At 38.7% G+C, this 20,647-nt stretch overlaps 1 protein-coding gene across 1 annotated transcript in view; it reads right to left on the bottom strand.

The window, feature by feature from the left end:
• Positions 1–20,647, bottom strand: part of slc4a4a (solute carrier family 4 member 4a) — a 56,358-nt gene that overhangs the window by 7,380 nt on the left and 28,331 nt on the right. The window contains exons 6-21 of the mRNA XM_080042712.1: positions 19,493–19,569; positions 14,887–15,044; positions 13,938–14,025; positions 12,917–13,071; positions 11,964–12,077; positions 11,462–11,636; positions 10,919–11,052; positions 10,298–10,572; positions 8,328–8,398; positions 7,066–7,251; positions 6,360–6,473; positions 5,230–5,391; positions 4,102–4,280; positions 2,141–2,213; positions 1,737–1,805; positions 1,046–1,219 (exon numbers count right to left, since the gene is read on the bottom strand). Of these exons, the coding sequence (XP_079898838.1) occupies positions 1,046–1,219; positions 1,737–1,805; positions 2,141–2,213; positions 4,102–4,280; positions 5,230–5,391; positions 6,360–6,473; positions 7,066–7,251; positions 8,328–8,398; positions 10,298–10,572; positions 10,919–11,052; positions 11,462–11,636; positions 11,964–12,077; positions 12,917–13,071; positions 13,938–14,025; positions 14,887–15,044; positions 19,493–19,569 (2,204 nt within the window). The remainder of the gene's footprint in view (positions 1–1,045; positions 1,220–1,736; positions 1,806–2,140; positions 2,214–4,101; positions 4,281–5,229; positions 5,392–6,359; positions 6,474–7,065; positions 7,252–8,327; positions 8,399–10,297; positions 10,573–10,918; positions 11,053–11,461; positions 11,637–11,963; positions 12,078–12,916; positions 13,072–13,937; positions 14,026–14,886; positions 15,045–19,492; positions 19,570–20,647) is intronic.

Here is a 20,647-nt window from a genome sequence, read left to right as displayed (position 1 = left end):
GTTTGTGGTGTGAATTTGGCCGGACTCGATCCGACCCAATTGCAGGAAGCACTGTGCCTTTTCTTTTTTAATAAATCGCTGTCAGCTTCACATTATAGGAAAGTGTTGTTGTCGCCATTGTTAGGAAGATTAGTTGTGGTTTGACCGGGAGCCCCGAGCGAATATATTACATTTGATAGACAGGACGCGTAAACATGCTGATGTGTTCAGCGATCAGATGAAGGAGAGGGGAGCGTCTCCCGCACAGTGACAACAGGTTCACGCTGCGCTTTGTATGAAGTGCGTGTTTTTACTTTGCATCCCATGTTACGGTACCGTCAATACTACCCCTGTGTCAGTTTGGAGCTGAGCCGCGCCGAACTCACACCCAGCTGACACACGGCTAATTCAGCTGTGTCAGCTTGAGCCTATTCCTCGCGAGCCGCGCGTCCAGCAGCAAAAATACAGTAAATATTATGTTTCACATCGTATAGGCTACAAGCCACACATTGACACAGGCCTACATATTATAACCATATGAAACAACACTAATTTGATGTTTTTTTAAATTTTATTTATAGGCTAGATGTTGGCCTATTTATTTATTTATTATTTTTAACCCCATATCGTATCAGTTATATATTTCGCAGTTTTTACTTCGTTTTACCTGCTTCTCTCCACCCCAGAATGTCTGTCCAATGAATGAATGACCTCAGATCACGTGTGGTTTTGCTTCGTGATGCTGGTTCACTTGCAAAAGGGGCAATATGAAAGTGGACCACACCAAACAAAAAAAATCTAAACTCTATTTGGTCTGGACCAAAGCAAGTGAACTAGCGGACTTTCCCAGTGTGAACACACCCTTAGCCTCATAGATGCCGAACCCTTGGCACAAAATCATCTTCATTTGCATCATCAGGTCAAAAACATGAGCCTTTAAAAGATTTAAATTTTTCCATTCTTAATATTGGCAGGGCGGGGATCGAACCGCCACCCCTTCGATCTTTGGCCGACCCACTCTACCACCTGAGCCACAGTCGCCCCAAAACATATAAATGTGTCTTACCATGACAGGGAAAATGATAGCAGCGACGGTGGACTTTAGGACCCAGAGGAGTGCCAGACAGAGGATCTGGATGAAGGTGAAGAGATGGACCTTCCTGAGGGGCACGTGGCGCAGGTACACCAGGTCAGGCTGGTGCTTGGCTGGCATCAGGAGCAGCTTCAGACGGTCCATAAACTATAGACACAGAGAGAGAGACACATAGACACATAGACACACACACACACACACACACACACACACACACACACACACACACACACACACACACACACATAGACACATTATAGGATGCACTGCATGTATATAAGAACAAGAGTTAGTAAGATTGGACACACTGAGGTTTGTTTTGATAAAGATGGTTTAGAGTGTGAAGGTTGGGCTCACAATGTAACCGGTAACAATTAACAATTAAGATACATTAATTCACTGTTAGTTCATGCTTAACTATCCATTAGCTAACCATTATTAACTCAACATTAACAGTTAGTTAATGCTCTATAAATATTAACTATCATTTAATTGATGTACCCTTATTGTAAAGTGTAACCTGTAGGGCCTTCATTTGACTAACAAGACATGAGTCAGGTGGGGAAAGTTAGACCATAATATTTATAATGTTTTTACAAATTAGTTTCAGTTGGTCTTAACTCCACATTTTTTATTTTATTTTTTGATAATAATAATATGTTACCTGTACTCCATTGAGAGAAGCCACTCCCATGTAAAGGAAGACTCCATACAGCACAGGCATGGGGATGAACTGGAGAAAAACAGAAAGGAAAATAATAAAATACATGCATGGAAATGTAAACTTAAACTTCAAACAACACATAATCATTATAAAAGTGATTTGCATTCAGAGCATTAAAACAAACTAAAAGTTCCTCGTAGCCGCTCTAACTTGCCTCTGCATCTCTCAGATAAGTAAGAATGTCTGTATGTCGGTATAACTAGTGAATATGTCATAATTCATGGACCTGAACTGTTTTTGTGTGGTTGTTGTTTGTAACTTTAAAAACAGTTAAAAACAGTATAGAAAATGGTCAGTTAAACAATGAAAATCTTTATAAATTTGACTGACATCTGATTAATTACCTTTAAAATAGGAGCCATTAAAACAGAGAGTCCGGTCAAGATGAAGACCATCACACCAGTGACCCTTTGCTCTCTGTAACAAAGAAGAAAGGGAAGGAAATACAGTTAACACAAGAAAAAATAACTCAAAAAAAAAAAAGGGTGGTAGGATGGCCTTGACGAAAGGTGACCGACCAGTAACCATGAGGTCGCTGGTTCGATCCCTGGCACCGGACACAAGGGTGTTAGTTGTAAAACTAGCAGAGGCTGGTATTACGTCTACGTCTGGCCCACCATCTCTACCATTGTGTCCTTGAGCATGGCACTTAACCCCAAACTGCTCCAGGGGCGCTGTACTATGGCTGACCCTGCGCTCTGACCCCCTCCAAAGTGTAGTAACTTGAGTGGTGATATGCGGAAAGACAAATTTCAATGTAACCATTGACTAATAAAGTAACTTTACTTTTAATTTCATTATTTGGACATTTCCATCGCCTTTTTGACCCACAGTCCCTGTAAAAAGCCTCAATAATAGTGCTGATTTGGTACATAATTTCATAATACAATTCATTGTAGCCAAAGCAAAGACAATCCAAACACTGGTGTAGGCTGTAGATGTTTCAGTGTATTTTTCATAGACAAGAGTTTGTTGGTTCAGCTCACAGCTGACGCATCAGGAGGCTCAGGAGGGGACGTCGCAAAAACACACAAGGATGAAAACAGGGAGAGAGAAATATTATCTATGTTCCAAATCACATACTCTTATTTTTACTACACTACATACTAAAGTACAGAAGAGTTTTAGGGCCACAGGAGAGAAAGAAAAATTAGATAAGGATGATGTGTTTTTTCATGATGTCGAGAAATGTCAAAAATAAAGACGAATACTCCAAAATGCTATTGGAGTTAGTTGGGTATTTATGTATGTTAAGCATACTACATTTGACCTGCATGTTTTGGGTCATCCTAAATCTTTTTCTGGCATACTAAATAGTATGGAAGTAGGGGATTGGAACACACAGAGTTTCTCTACAGTTTGTACATAAACACAAAGAGACAGAACCTGCACATGAACAACAGCAATGTTTTAGTACAGCAAATTATTATTTATCATTTGATTTTATTCATTATATTATACGAGTAACATTTATTTTATTGAATGGGGGTGATGAAGTTATTCAACATGTATTTTTAAACATGACAGATATGGAGTACTATTCCTTGGATCTTATTGAAAAGTATTCAACAATCTGCAAACAACTTCATTTTAGTCTTAGCTGAAATACTTGGTTATCATGTGTGTTTTTGATATGCTGTACTGGTGCTTTCTATTAGCATCAAAAGTTATTTTAAATTGTCATAACTGCAACCAAACTATGATTGATTCTGTAACACATGTCACCTATAGATGGTGCTATAGCAACAGGCTAAACGTAATTGACTATCAATCAGTTCAGTGGAGTGGAGAGACAGAGATGAAATGGGGCAGAGAGGGGAATGACATGCAGAGAACGGCTTGGGCCGGATTCTAACCCGTGGTCTGCTGCTTATGAGGACTGAGCCTATATGGTATTCGCTCTAACCACTACACCCCCACCCACCCAGCCAGGATTCTAATATTCTCAGCATGATCATGTGTCAGTGTATATTGATGCTAACCCAGATGCAGATGTGAAATTTCAAACCCTATCCGTTCATGGTACTATGAACTATCTGACATACCCTGAGTTCCAACCCCCATACTTCCCTACTATTTAGCATGCTAGAAAAAGATTTAGGATGTCCCAATGCATGCAAGTCAATTGTAGTATGCTGAAAATACAAAAATGCCCCACTAACTCCAATAGCAGTTTGTAGTATTCGTCTTTATTTTTGACATTGCTCGACATAATGAAAAAAAAACTCTTCTGTACTTTAGTATGTAGTGTTGTAAAAAGAAAAAGTATGTGATTTGGAACGCAGAGATAGTGTACGTGTCTCACCTCACTCCGAGGAACTTTGGCTGTTCTCCGGGAGCCGAGGTTTCCGTCTCCATCTTCAGAGAGTCGATGTGCGCGATGGAAATGACGGTGGCGGCTACGTACCACGGCAGACCCATGAATGAGCAGACTATCAATAGGATGGCCACCCAGAACAGATCCAGGTGATAGCCAGCTCCTTTCTGAATACAGACAATAAACACAGGGTCAAAAGGTTATGTATAGGCATAGATGTATCCATCCATCTGTCTGTCTGTCTGTCTGTCTGTCTGTCTGTCTGTCTGTCTGTCTGTCTGTCTGTCTATCTAGGTATCTATCCATTTATCCATCCATCCCTCCATCTCTCCATCCAACCATCCCTCCATCCATCCATCCATCTGTCCTGATATCAAAGCAGTCTTCCCTGGACTTCACAGTGACCCTCTGAACATCTCGAGGAGTTGCTTTTTGAACTGAACACCGTGGAGTCACTGAAACATGTGTCACTCCCATGAGAAGAATTACAACAATATGTAACCACGGTGTGAACGGGGACAGTGTGCTGTACAAACGGAGGCTTCTTCTGGGAAATGCATGAAAATTCTCACTTCACATCAACCATATAAGACAGACTTTTTTTTTCTTTTTATAGTTGTGGGTGGAATGTAGTTTGACTAAAGCATGCTATGTGTGAACATGTTTTAGCTTTCTTTTATTGGAAAAATACAGATTCAAGCATTTCACAATACATTTTTCGAAGCATAATCTTGCATTACATTTTAGGTCATTTGGTCAAATAATGGTAAAGCCAATTGTTTTAATGCAGATCCCCTCAATATAAAAGACTCCTATAACTTCCACACACATTCAGAACATTAACCCTTTGAGCACTGAAAGCATTTTTTCAAAAGCATTACAAAAAGACCTTCTCCTTGGTAGGAGATCTCAACCTGGCTTTGAGTAGAATACATTTTGTGATGATTTATCTTATGCAAGCCTAATTGAACAAGTGAAACGACAGTATTTTGGGAACTTGAGAAGTGCTACTTTTTTATTTTGCTTTTTTGAACATACCATTAGGTTTTTGGGTTTAGCACTACACACAAAAACTCCATAGTTGAATCTCAACCTCCATAACCTTTTCATATTTACCTTGAGCATGTGCTCTTTCCTGTTGACAATGACAGCAGTGATCTGTTGGTCCATGAACACCAGGATAGTGACAAGCAGAGCGGGGAGCGCAGTGCCAAGGTACACCCACCACGGGTTGCCTCCGAACGGGGGCACGAACCAGCCGCGGGCCGAACTGGTTGGCTGGGAGGGAAGACAGAGGAACAATTCAGCACATAGGCGGCTCAACACACACACAAAAATGATTCGATTTATACATGTGAGATCTTCTTTTGATAAACAAGGTCCATATGTTAGCTCAAAATATCTTATTACATGTTTTTGTCCACTAGAGACTTTAACTTCTTTTGTACACTCAGCACTTTTATGAAGAAGAGTAAAAGGGCCAGGGGTGAGATAAAAAATTAAAATATTTTGTTAAAATGTTGTCGTAAGGCAGCCCATTGTCTCTCTTACTGCGATAGTAAAGTTGCATCTTTTGTGTTAAAATAACGTAAGTGAGTTATTGATTCTGGAAGTTTGAATCTGTCAACCTATTTCCAACTTCACAGAAGGCTTGAACTATCAATAATATTCTCGACATTTAAACTTTCCCCGTCAAGTGAATGAAAGGGAAAAATCCAACTTCACTTTATGATTCTGGTTCAAACAAACAACGCTACATTTAATTGTCTTCTACAACTTAGCTCCAGTTCCTGCTTTTAAAGTAGCCACTCATTTCTAGTTCATTTCGCTATAGTATTGACAGCAAGTTAAAGGAGCGGGATACTCAAAATGTTATCTGGCAAATACTGCAAAGCTGATTGACTGGGAGACCTGTGTTGTGCATACTGTTTAAGTCATTAAACGTTAGTTTGAGTCATTTACGTATATTATCAAAAAAAAATCGCTTACTTCTCCTTTAAACTGTAGTTACTAAAAACATGCTCGAAAGATGTGAATTATCAGAGCAAATAAGTAGATATATTTTTGTCTTAGCTATAACATGGTGCTGTAAACGCAAGGTGACTTCAACAATGGTGTTTTGATCCAAACCTTTTTGACAAGAGTCTGTTGGGAGTATTTTTACGAAGCAAATACATCCAAAACAAAATGCACTAGAATTGTGCATTCTGCTTGAGGGATTCATAGGGCCGGGGAGGGACGCTCACCTTGAACTCAGTTGGCACAATAAGTTTGGGAGTCTCCACCCCCACCAGCATATCCACTCCACAGAAGATGAGGATGGCCAGGATGATGGCAAAGTCACTGATCAGTTTCCTCACCTGAACGAATGGGAGGAACACAGGAACATTTTATACACTTTCTTCTCTGTGATTTGGACACTTGGTTCATTTCATTTTAAAAGAGAATACAAGGATTTTTTTAATGTTTTTGAAAATAAAATTCAAATTTTTCCTCTGATGATTATGAATGTCCTGTAACTCAACAATCTGAAAGTTCCTTGTAGTCACATGACAACTGGAGTCAGTGATTTTGGAGAACGCTTGTTGTCAAAATCACTTTTTGTGAGAATCAGTGAATATCTCACGTTCCGCAACCTGTTTGTACTGTGTGTGTGTGTGTGTGTGTGTGTGTGTGCTGAAAAGAATCAAACACACATCCTAGGCTCTGTGAAAGCTAGGTATGTTGATATCTATGATGTGCCCCTTTGATAAGATACCCTTTATTAACAAACCCTGTTACAGAGTCTAGGCTGTGTATAAACACTTGATTCTTTTTTCAGCGCAAACACAGTACAGTCAGGTAGCGGATCGTGATTTTGTCACTGATTTTGACAAAGACAGTGATTTTGAAATCAAGCCTTCCCCAGAACCACTGACTCCACCTTTAAATTGGAGCCGTTTTTAGACTCACAGTGGTGGGGAAGAAGGAGCTGGTCTTGAACTGCTTCAGACACATGGAGGTGGTGTAGGTGCCGAAGAACAGGATGAAAGACACGAGGGCGACGTCGGGCACGTACTCGCAGGCCTTCCCCACCAGCTCTCCTTTGTACTTCAGACACTCTGTCTTTGAGAGGGACGACCAGGTGGCATTCATCGGCTAAACAGAGGGGAATAAAAGAGGATTGTGGTTATTAAAAAAATAAATAGTTAAATTCTTCTGCTTGTGTACATTTTGTTAAGTTTATTTGTTATTTTGTAGAATTCATTATTTATAATTTTTTTTGTTTTAATTTAATACATCATTTTTATTTTTTAAATGTTTTCGTTTTTATTGCACAAACACACACACACATATACACACACATACACACACACACACACACACACACACACACACACACACACACACACACATACACACACACACACACACACACTTAACAAATTCATCCCTAACAAAGCTGTGTCTTTTATTTTTCTAGTTTTGTAATCATATGTGTAAATATTTGTAAGTGTTTCCAATGGGGTTGATACACTCTACAGATAACCGTCTCAGTGTTATTGATTACAGAGAGATACATCAATACAACTTAGAGTGTCACTGTAACCTCACAACGTAAACAATGTGGTTATCAGACTGTTTGCCTTCAAACATTGTTCAGCAGAATAACAAAGGTTCCTTATCTGGACACTTGTAGCTGGTATGTGATTCATGACACCATTCAACAAGAATTTCAAATCAAAGACCTTCAGTTTAAACACTTATTGACATACATCTGAAAATAAACAGCACAGCACACTACAGGCTATATAAGAGCAATGGATATAGTGGTTCGGCAGACAGTAGCATTACAAATAATAATAATAATAATAATAATAATGGATTGGATTCATATAGGCACTCAAAGCGCTTTACAGGGTTCCAGGTTCCATTCATTCACACACAATCATACAGGTGGCGGAAGCGTGGCTGCCATTCAGCGCCTACGGCCCCTCCGACCACCACAAACATACAGCAGTCAAACACATTCACACGAGGTAAGGTCGGTGAAATGTCTTGCCCAAGGACACAACAAACCATGACACAAGTGGCAGGGCGGGAATCGAACCGACAACCCTTCAATCATTGGCCGACCCGCTCTACCACCTAATATCATTATCACATAAAGTATCACAACTACTCATAGAAAAGGGCTCGTAGATTGATGACGTGATGTAAACCTTTACACTCACCAGGTCAGTGTTGTTCCAGTACCAAACTGAAGACCCTTCTAACGGATCACCAACCACGTCCGTACTGTTCTCTGCAACAACACAACAAGACAAAACTCTGTTAGCACAAGTTTTTAACACTTTACACACTGCATCTTAAGTTTAAATTTGAAAAGCAAAACAAAGGCAAGTTTGCCATGACACATTTATGAAGTTTAAGGCCAATCAATAACAGGCCCATACGGAGATAATAAGTGGCCTTGGGTCCCTTAAAAAGTGTTATATAAATAAAATTATTATTATTATTATGAATGTCTGCAGGAAAAAATCTAATAATTAATCCTTTGTACAGAGGCCATTTTTGTACAAAAGATACAACTTTTTATCTTCCAATTGTTTTATCAATTAATTTATACTGTAATATGAATGTTATTAAACTAAATAATATATATTTTCAAAATCCATTATTCATTATTTTTATGGTTTTGGCTCTTTTTTATGAGCGTGTTGTGTCTCAAGTATAAATAAAGGTTATAAACTCTAGATTTAATACAATTTGCCTTGGTATCAGACTTGGTTGGACTTAATTAAGTTCATAGTAAATGCTAATGTGTTAAATGTAGCATTAGTGGAATTAAGACTCCACTCCAAGCCGTCCATCCAGCATGGTACAATCCCAATATAAGTGAAGTTAATTATTCTCACATATAACCTTTGAACTAATCTCAGCGCCGCTAATATCAAAAGGCTTAGCTATTAACACGCGGACTGTGAACCATAACCCGTATCAAGTCAAGCTGGTGGGGACCTTTGTTGGATCTCTCTCCCTCGTTTCCTGTCCTCTATCTACTATAGCCATATTTTAAAACAATATCAAAAATAAAATAAAAAAAAGCTTAAAATCCCCTTAAATTGTATTTAAAATATATTTCTCTAGGGGCCCTCCATGAATCCAATCCACCAGCTCAGTTTAGCTGCCAGGACTTTCCCTGATTTACAGAGGCCTACAGTCGGTCTGCTCTGACGATGTGTCAACTGCTCACTTGCCAAAAAGTACTGTTACCATCTGTTGCTTGCCTTGGTCTGGATATGTACTGAACTCTGTGTGTGTGTGGAGCAACACGGAGCGAGTGAACATATTTCTCGGTGCGTCAGAGAGAGAGAGAACGAGAGAGAGAGAGAGAGACAGGCAGACAGACAGACAGACAGACAGACAGATAGAGTGAGAGAGAGAGAGAGAGAAAGAGAGAGGTTTTTGAAAGCAGCAGGGGATTACCAATAATTCAGGGTTGACCCCTCTTCATATCCCATTCTCTATCCTAAAAAAAGGCTGATCACGGCACCTGTTCATTTTTATAGTCAAAACAAACAGAGTAACTATAATATTATACATAAAAATATATCTCTATTTCGAGGCGTCTTTTATTTTTATGACCATTATCTGTTGGACCTGAAGGTGGAAGTGAGTGTTCATATATTTAAAGGCAAAACTCAAGACTTACTGTTTGAGTTGGGCTTTTAATTTATTCCTATGTATCCAAGTTAATCTTTATTTGATTTGATTTTCTTAAGCTTTTGATTGGATTCTATTATCTTTACAATTATTATATATTTAAAAAAAAAATCATATGTTAGCATTTCCTCAATTCATGTTTTAACAGTTCCTGTTTTATTGATTTTGTGTTATTATAAAGTTATTTTTAATAAAGTACTCCTGTACTTCTCTGTTTGTGGGTGTGGAGAGGGTCATGGCTATTCATTGATTATGTAAACTCATTTCTGCTACCTTCTTTACCCGGAAAAGTTTTGCATAAATTATGTTTTATTTGATTTGAGAGAAATTTGAAGTACTGTCTACTTTAAAGTGAATAATAATGTCTACACACTTCATGCTGCACGTAAAAAATGCCGCGGAGATGGACAGTATACATAACACACAGTGCTCGTTCAACATCTAGATATAGGCTACATGGGCTAAGCTAAAGCCTCACCTATAAGAGCAGGGGCCATACACAGGCAGTCGTATTGCGTGACGTAGTCCAACCTATAGTCAGAGTTGATGGGGTAGTGGTGCCCCAGTTTGAGCATCTTCTTAAAGGCGTCGTAGATGAAGATGAAGCTGATGAGGCAGGAGAATCCCTCTTCCGTGAAACGCGTAAAATACTGAACCAGGTAACTGGCGTCGGTCGCCACCAGAGCCAGGCAGAAGAACGCAGACCACAGGCCGATCCACAGGCGCATCTCCAGGTAGTCAAATTCATTCTCTCTGTACAAAAAATATTATCATTATGAGAAAATAACATATTTTTTGAGGAAAAAGTAAAATTTAAAGGTGCTACGAGGAATTTTTAAATATTTCTGAAACAGTCAAATTTTTCCTCTGATAATAATAAATGACAGCAATGTAACAGCAAACAAAACCATCAGTGCAAAAAATGCTATTTTTATATAGTTTCTCTTAATGCATTTGTCATGGGTATACGCTCACCCAGGAACAGCTGGCGTAGTAAAAACACTACCGCTTTTGTCCAAAGGGGGTGCAAGAATGAACACAAATGGAAAGTTCCTCAAAGCACCTTTTAAAAAAGGTCAAATTTAAAAAAAGAACATACTTGCTGAAGTTGAATAGTAGCCGTTCAAACACCAGCACAGGCCCCGTGCTGCTGAGGATGATGAGCGGCTGACCACCCAGCAGACAGAAAACCCCACCGGTGATCGCTGTGCCCAGGAAACTCTCCAAGACACCCTGCACACACACAGAGGGGAACACTTATTTTTTTACATTTATTTATAATAAAAAAATTATAAAAATATAAATGTATTTCTTTAATAGATAATTATCTATTACATTTATTTTTTTATTTTTTCATTAAAACATTAATAATAAAGTCCAGGGTTAACACACCTAGGCTAGGCTCTGTAAATTGGTTTAAACCAGTTTACAGAGTCTACACTGTATAATAACACCATATCTTTTAAGTGCACACGGACAGGTAGTGGATTTTGAGGAGATATTCACTGATTTGGACAGAAATGTACTAGATACAGCAGCAATGTGAAGTGCTTAAAGGCAGGTACACATTTAAAAGTGCTGAAGCATTTGTATACATGTTTATATTGTGTAAATAATCTGAATATAATTAAGTCGGTCTAACCTGCATGTTTTCCGTAGCGTCCCCCAGCAGACCTCCGAAAGTGATGGCGTTGGTCACGGTTCCCAAGTAAATAAACAAGATGGCCGACAGAGCCTGAATGCCAAACGCGTCCGTGAAGTCGCTGACGAAGAAAGGCGCTTTTCTCTTGATGTCCAGCAACAGACCTCCACAAAACCTGAAAACATAGGTATAGAAAAAGAATAGGTGTGCTGTTTATTTCACAATATGAAATAGTATGCACAACAAAAAACAATATTCAGAATATGTGTAGTATAGTGATTCTCAACTCAAGTAATCTAAAGCCCTTGCGGAGAGTTTAAAATCAGTTGGTGGTGTTGTTTGAGTTAAAGTTAGGTAAAAATGTGAAAAAGAACTTGTGAAATAACTGTTTTTTGCTTTATGCAAATTAGCTTAAAAAAATCCATCCTGAAGCCTTTCCCTCGGGTGTTTTTTTTTTAGAACGATAGCTATCCATTATTCTCATATGTAATCTCCGTCCTACCTTCCAGTCTTCTTCAGTTCGTCCCCCGTAGCGTGCCCCCCTCCCCCTCCGTGGCCCCCGTCATGAGGCATGTCCCCGTTCATCTGGGCATCTCCTCCTGCATACATGTTTTTCCTAAAACACACACAGTTTGGTTTAGGCAAGGCAAGTTTATCTATATAAATACGTAAATATAGCATAATTCAGACACAAGGCAATTCAAAGTGCTTAACAGGGGCATACAAAATCATAAATATTAGACTGAAGAAGATATTGAGATTGCATTTAAGAGCTAATAAAAAAAATAAAATAAAAAAAAAACAGGCAGACAAATTCTTAAAAATTTAAAGAATTTGCATTTAAAAGACGATTAAAAACAAGCTAGTGATTTTCTATTTTATTTGAATGAGCTGAGAGTTACTTGCCGTTTAGTCTCTCAACACAGTAACATTGTATCACATGAAAACATTAACATGATTCAAGTCATATATTTGAACAAACATGTCATTTATCTACTGATGTGGACAAAGGCTGCGGTTTCTGCCCTTTAATAATTCAACACTGTCCTAAACACCTCAACGCACATCAGTGATTCTGCAACAACAGCTATTCTATAGAATAATGTAGATGCTGTTTTGCATACGCAGCATTCACAACAGATGTGACTTCATACATATTTAATGCAAGATCACCTTTAACTTTGTCTTTCCTATTATATCTTGTTTTTTAAATGTTATTGTTACACACAGTACAGACAGGTAGCAGATCATGAGGAGATCAGAGTGATTTTAACGTCAAGTGTTCTCCAGAATCACTGACTCTACCTTTAATGTAAGCACCATGTTTTTGCAAGGTAAAACTAAATAACTGATATTTGCTGTAGATTTTTCGCCAAGTCACTTCAGTACGAACACACACACACACACACACACACACACACACACACACACACTAGAACACTATAACACACAGACCTTTTGTCAGCGGAGGGGATTGATTTGGGCGGCTCTATCCTGATGGCAGGGTCCCACTCCCCAGGCGGGAGCACAATGACCTCATCCAGGAACTCATCGATACCGGCCAGCAGGTCGTCTCTGTCCTTCGCCTTGTACGCAATGTCATGGAACACCTGGACACACCCACAAAATCAAAATCATTATTAAATTATTATTAATTTAAATTATTAATAAATGCTCTGTTTATTTTATTTTATATACAGCTCCGGAAAAAAATTAAGAGACCAGTCTGGATTTTTCTTTTTCTTAAACCTTCATCTCTACATTACTTATTGAAAATGCTCTTAATGACAGAAAATATATATATTGGAATTTGGTACAAATGTTGTCAGTAGTTTATATTCTAAAACCAAAATGTTCATTCTACTCAAACATATTGCAGAGAGACACTGAACATTTGGTAGTGGTCTCTTAATATTTTTTCCAGAGCTGTATATCAGCAGAGGGAGAGAGGGGCCAGCCATTCATTCAAGTGTGAAAGAGGATCTGTATAAAAACAAGCTGTATGTCACGTACAGGGCAGCCAACTGGAACATCAAATATGAGCGTTATTTACAATGGGAAGAGATTGAAGATGTTCACACACACCACACACTAGACCTTTAAGGGACAGACACTGCAGACACATTTTCTTTTAAAGATTGTTGGCTATTTCGCTTCGATAACATGTTCCTTCAGACTAATAAAAAGGTCCAAATGTACATTTATAATTGTTTTAATGTAAGTAATCAACTGGATAAGATCAATTGGGAAGAGATTGGGGATGCACACTAGGCCTCAAAACACACAGTTTAATATTTGAGGTAGGAATACACTTATAAGTCCCCTTAAAACCTGTTAAGAGGGACACATCTGTGCATGTTTGGGATGAGGTGTGTGTGTGTGTGTGTGTGTGTGTGTGTGTGTGTGTGTGTGTGTGTGTGTGTGTGTGTGTGTGTGTGTGTGTGTGTGTGTGTGTGTGTGTTTATGGCAGCCTGACCTCGTCTGACAGCAGCGTGGCGATCGCTCGGCCGATCTCATGGTACGACTTGGCTTTACCTTTGGGTCCGAGCAAGATGAAGAGAAATCTGAAAATGCAATAAAAATAATTTGCATTAATAATGCCATGTCTCTGAAGTCTCTGAATTGATTAAGTTAACAAAGTACTTTTGAGTTGAAGAAAGAATAAATCCTTGATAAAAAGAGATAATATGAGTAAAAGCATCTTTACTTTGAATATACACAACTTTGAAAACGCTCCAAAGAAAGGGCCTGCTTTATTTGAGTTGTTATGTTTTCCAGGTGCTGTCAAACACTTCTGTATAGTCTTGGTAATAATGTAACTCAATAAACATATTGTTTGCACACAGACAAAAAAAAAGCATAATACCTGCTTTACTCACATCTTTCTGCGTTATGGACATATTCACTCCACACTTCAAAAGCAAAAAAAAAGACTAATTCTATTATAGGAGGAAAAGTGTTTTAAAATGTTAAAATAAATGTATCTATATTTGTGAGTATGAGGAAGGCTGAGTAGCACCTAGACAACTCCAACTATCTCTATTCACTACTCCAAACCCTCCATTAAACTTTATCAATCCTATCCTATATTTAAGCAATAGCTCACGACAGGCTGTGGAATGTGCTCATTATACCACAGTTAAGGGGCGTTGTTCGACCCGACACACACACACACACACACGATTTTACTCTAAATCTCCTGTGGTTACCTTGTGGGAACAGGGACCTCTGTCAAAGCTCCCAGCAGTCACACACACCACACACACACACTCACACTCACACACACACACACACACACACACACACACACACACACACACACAACACACACACACACACACACACACACACACACACACACACACACACACACACACACACACACACACACTCACTCACTTCCACTCTAGATCTCCTTTGGTTACCTTGTGGGAACAGGAACCTCTGTTAAGGCTCCCAGCATCACCGCTTCCCGCAGACGCACAAACGCCACAAACGGCGAGTCCAGGAAGTCCACCTCCCCCACCAGCACGTTGGAGGCCTCCGCGTCTCTCGGCAACTTCTTCATGAACTTGTTCCTCAGCTTTAATCAAAACACACAAAGAAGAAAAAAATAAATTTAGTAGAGACATTTAATGTTATGTTCACACCGACACACCGTATTAAACAACCTATATATAAACGGGACAATCACCATTCTTTTAAATACCAAACCAAGCGGTTAAGAGGCGCCTTAAATGCGGCTGTATATCTTCTTTCTTTGACGCGATGGTGAGATGTATGAAGACAAGAGGTCAGACGCATGCTGAGCGCGACAGGTTCAACATTTTACCTTCAAAAGGAGTTTTCAGTTTCCAAGGAACTGTTTGCAATTATCTGACTACCATTACTTTTGCTCTATTGACGGACTGATTAACTGCTTTAATGTGTTTGTGTGTGTGTGTGTGTGTGTGTGTGTGTGTGTGTGTGTGTGTGTGTGTGTGTGTGTGTGTGTGTGTGTGTGTGTGTGTGTGTGTGTGTGTGTGCATTTTCTCCAGCTCTCTTACACCACAGAGATAAAGGAACATAAATGAATTAATAGTTTGATATAACTGACAGTGTTCGGAAGCGTATATTAGTTTTTGATGTGAGAATCCACTTGAATAGGTGAAGACCTTATTAGCAAGTTGTGATTGTTAATAAATAAAACTTTAAACACGTAGAGTCGTTAACATCTAGATAAGATTGACATGGAAAACTAGACTGTTATACATTAACTTTTCAAACAGCAGAGAACAGGCAGGGAACATTTACTAGGACACAGCCAGAGACATTTCAGATGACCTCAGTGTGTCTTCACGGTCACATTAAAGAAGTCGAGGTATTGTAGTACGTAATAAGAAGAAAGCAGAACCAATACAACGACAAAGTGATATGTTATAAGAAAGATGGACGCTGCAGTTTAACTAAGTAGTTTCTGTTGAATATTGCTGTGTTGTCTTGCTTAAGTTGTTGTGTTTTTATATATTGTTGTCTATACTGTATATGTTAAACTGATATGGACCTTTGTGTCTGAAATGTAAATGGAATGGAATTGAATTGTTGCTTTCTTAGATCATTTTTTTTTAAATGTATTGTCAGGACATTTGTAAACGTCAAATTCCTTGTTTCAAAGGTTAAACATTGCTACAAAAAATGTATTGATTATTCACTCAACACAGGGTGCTCCGGTGGCGTGTTGGATAGAGCGCGTACCATATCGTCTCAAGCCTTTGTTGCAGTGGTCCCGGGTTCTGATCCGACCCGTGGACCTTCACTGCAGGTCACCCCCCCCCCTCTCTCTCTCTGTCTCCCCATTTCAACTTTGTACTATCCAATAAAGCTTGAAAATGCCCAAAAATAATCTTAAAAAAAAAAAAAGAAATCACTCATCATGACAGCATGAATTTTATCCCCTATCCAGTGAACGGTCTAACAAGTTCAAGAAGAGACCAAGCAAGGGTATCGGATGTTAATCCAAGTGGCTTTACAATCAGCTGTGCCAAGATTTCAATTGGATTACTTCATTAACGCTGTCATTCCTGCCCAACCAGTGTCACCCTAGCGTTAGCAAGCTAAAGCTACACATAGCCTATGCCGTATAAACGCACTCAAAAAACATAGTCAGGGAGTCGCACTATCCTAAAATAAATTCAGTGTCTAAAATAAAATAAGAACTGACCTATTTTTTTGTCCCCCTTGTAAGGACAGCATATATAAATCAGGACAATAACCAGGGTAAGAATAACAACAGAATCAAGGGCTGAAATCTCAGGGCTGAAATCCCATGTAACCTTGTGCACTGGTGCCTTCCAGACCAGATCGGCTCAGGAGGCAGTTGAGCCCTGTTGGCTCCGGTGTGTCTGTAAATGATTGAGTCGGGAGGTTATACCAGTGTAAACGAGCACACACACACACACACACACACACACACACACACACACACACACACACACACACACACACACACACACACACACACGCACATATGCACACACACACACACACAATGACACACACACACACACACACACACACACACACACAGGCACACACGCACGCACGCCCACATATGCACACACACACACACACACACAATGACACACACACACGAACACGCACAATGCCACACACACACGCACACACAATGCTCAGTGTCCCATCACTGATAATCCACGTCAAACTGCTGCCCTCGTAAACTACATACGCCTGGATCTATTGAGCATTCTGACCTGAACCAGATTCTCTCAGACAGGAACACCTGAGATGCAAAACTTGGAAGAAATGAAGGCTGTGTTCCAAATCGCATACACTTTCTTTTTCATCTATTCTACATACTACAGCTGATCATAAAAAAAATCTAGTTAGCGTGCAGTACATAGGCATGTTATTGTGCCTTGATCTTGCCTTTTGCTTGTATATATCCATCGCATTGCTGGTAGTTTTCATACGGAGGTGACGTCACTTCTGGTGCGCACTGGATTGTGGGTCAGAATCACCTTAAAACTTGCTTATTTCCACACTTAAAATCCTGACCGGATAGACATCTGGGTATTTTTTAGCTTTTGGACGGTCCAAAAAATGCAGTAAAGTAAATTCACCGTGTTCTTCATTTTAGGAACTTACTCCAAACTTTAGGTGTGGTTCTGCATTACTCTCATCTTTGTATCCACCTCCATTGTATCTGTATTGACAATAACCAAAGGTAGTCTCTCTTTCTAATGTTTAGTTGTGCTGACTTTTTGTTTTCACTTCTGTAACTATCTTTTTCGAAATGTTGTGTAGGCCTACAATGTATACTTTCAAAATAAAATAAAATAAAATAAGAAAATAAGTTATCAGCCATGTGTCCAGCCAGTGTAGAGATGACCAGTGGCCCCACAATCTTAGTGGTATTAATAGTTGTGAGTGGGTGTTGAAAAACTTGAGTTTAGGAGAGTACTTCCCTGACCTAGTTCCCTTCTCCCAAAGGGGGGCCCAGGTCTGGGGTGAGACTGTACTAACAAACCTCTGCTGTCATGTGTGTTAATCTAACTATTCCACTATGAGAATAAACTGAGAGCGAACAGTGTGTGAAGTAACCGGTCTCAAAAACACCATTTTGGTGTTGGTTTAGATATTTGTATATACTTATGAACAATACCACACTAGATTACTTAAGTACATTTTCTAATTTTATTTTCTTCATATATGTATGTAGTATATTACTTCACCCATACGGAACCGGCGTTCTATCATTATAAAATCCCTACTTTTACATAATGAATGAGGTTTTTCTTCCCTCAGTCTTTCCTCAGTCTTCCCTTGGCCCAGCTGTCCTGTTAATCCTAACCCTACATTTTACCATGTGTGATGTTAAACATGGTAATATGTAGGGTTAGACAGTGAGACCATAAAACACTGTCTGTCTGCCTTTTCTCAGGCTCGGATGAACCGATTTCTAAAATATGTGCACATTTATACTACATAGGATCTCAGAGTTCTATACACCTTCGTATTTCCATCGGTGAAGTAAGCCTATAAATTATTATTAATATATTATTTTGCAATATATATTTAAAAATGTGTAGGATGATGTAGGATAAATAAATAAATAAATAAACACCATAACAATGCACACAGGATTAGTTTGTGTTTATTTCTTTGGCTATTCGTAATCCAATTTTTCAAGAGTCGTGAATCCACTCAAATCCAGAAATGAAATAGGTCTATTCATAAGCACTGCTAAATGGTTTATGGTGCTATCTATCCCAGTTCAAGTGCTACAACATCACACACTGACTTAAAAATTTATATTTAAAAAGGGTTATCAATTTATCATACAACACCTTCTTATGATCCCATTTTGGTTTATACAGCCCTTGCTTTCTCTCTGATCCACTTAAATGGACAGAAATCGGAAATATTACTGGAGCAACAGTATTTAATCTGCTTTTCTTGGCACTAGAGGTGACAAGGGGGAACATGTTTTACTACGTGGAAGGCTTAAGCTTTAGAAAAAAAAATATTTCAACATTTATTTATTCTGTTTGCTGTTGATATTCAAAAGTAAAAAAAAATGATATGTCATTTCTTGTTTCACTTGAACTATCTTAAACAATCTGTTTCTCAACATTTAACATATATTTATCAGATTCGACTAACAAAAATCCTCAAAAGGAATTTTCAGACGTAAATCTTAAAGACAAAACTGAACTGAAGTTGATCAAATTGTTGCTGTGTGTGTTGGGAACCTTGGTTTCCCTTACAGTTGTGTTACCTTAACTGAACCATCCAGCTGCTATTTTAATAATTCTTCTTCTTCTTTCAAATATTTTTTTATTTTGTGATGCACTTTGTTTGGCCTTCAATTTGTAATGAAAAGTGCTATGAAAAGGTTGATTGATTGCTTGAAGGTTATCCTTGTTAACATTGAACAAACACTTTATAAAAATCCGACAACAACAGCCAAAAAAAATCAACATTACATGGACATGGATTTCCACTATTATAACTATTCATACAGACACTCACCTGTTCTTTCTCTGGTTTGTCGGAGATGTCGTTGAGGCTGTTAGACGTCAGGTTACGATGGGTTGTGGTCGGACTATCTGTTGAAAAAACACATCAACCCATTTCATCAGTATAAAAGTGAATTTGGTTTAAACTCTAGAGGGAGACGGAAGGCAGAGAGAGAGTCCCAAGGAAAGACAGTGGCCCAGACAGTTTGCTCTACATGCAGCGCAGAATAAACGCTTAATAAAAGCTTATATCTGCAAAACTAATGCGGTTCAATTCAAAGTCAGGGGCCACTAATTATAAATCAAAGCATCATTAATATTTCTTATTCTTACTAAGGTAAATATTAACTAAATCCTCTCCTGAAACAACACAACAGCTATCCCTATCAACTCAAAATGCATGCAATGTTCAACCATTTACCACAAAAATGCTTTTGATTGAGTGTTTAAGTCTACAACATGATTAAATCTCAAGTAACAGAGCAGTTATCGATTGGTCCGTCTTTATTCTATAACAATAAAGCAATTATTATAGTTGTTGTAATGTATTATCTGTCTCTAAACTTCCTTGGCTTCTGGGGTATACGCCAGGATGACAAATGCATTGCTCACTTTCATTTAAAAATCATCTTGTGTATCCAACCTATTAACCTAACAAAAAAAATATATATACAGCTCTGGAAAAAATTAAGAGACCACTCCAAATGTTCAGTGTCTCTCGTTTTTTACTATTTATAGGCATATGTTTGAGTAGAAAGAACATTTCGGTTTTAGAATATAAACTACTGACAAATTCCCATAAATGTGTTGTCAGTAAGAGCATTTTCAAAAATTTCAATATGTTATGTACTGTAGAGATGAAGATTTAAGTAAAATCCAGACCGGTCTCTTATTTTTCTCCGGAGCTGTATATCCCGGCCAAGCCTTCCATAAGTGTTTTCGTCATATGACGTGGGTGAAACGCAGACTATGCTCGACGCAAATGCTGCTGACTTTAGATTTTTCTCACTCGTCAAAGATTTGACATGGGAGCTTGACCTCGCTTTATCCCTGGAGCTGTCACACACACACACACACACACACACACACACACACACACACACACACATACACACACACACACACACACGGTAATAACGGTGTCCACAGAGAGACAAGTCTCCAACCA

Source organism: Ammodytes marinus, assembly GCF_949987685.1.
Source record: "Ammodytes marinus genome assembly, chromosome: 2".
In the NCBI taxonomy this organism is placed as follows: domain Eukaryota; kingdom Metazoa; phylum Chordata; class Actinopteri; order Uranoscopiformes; family Ammodytidae; genus Ammodytes; species Ammodytes marinus.
This window is presented reverse-complemented; position numbering and strand designations above follow the sequence as displayed.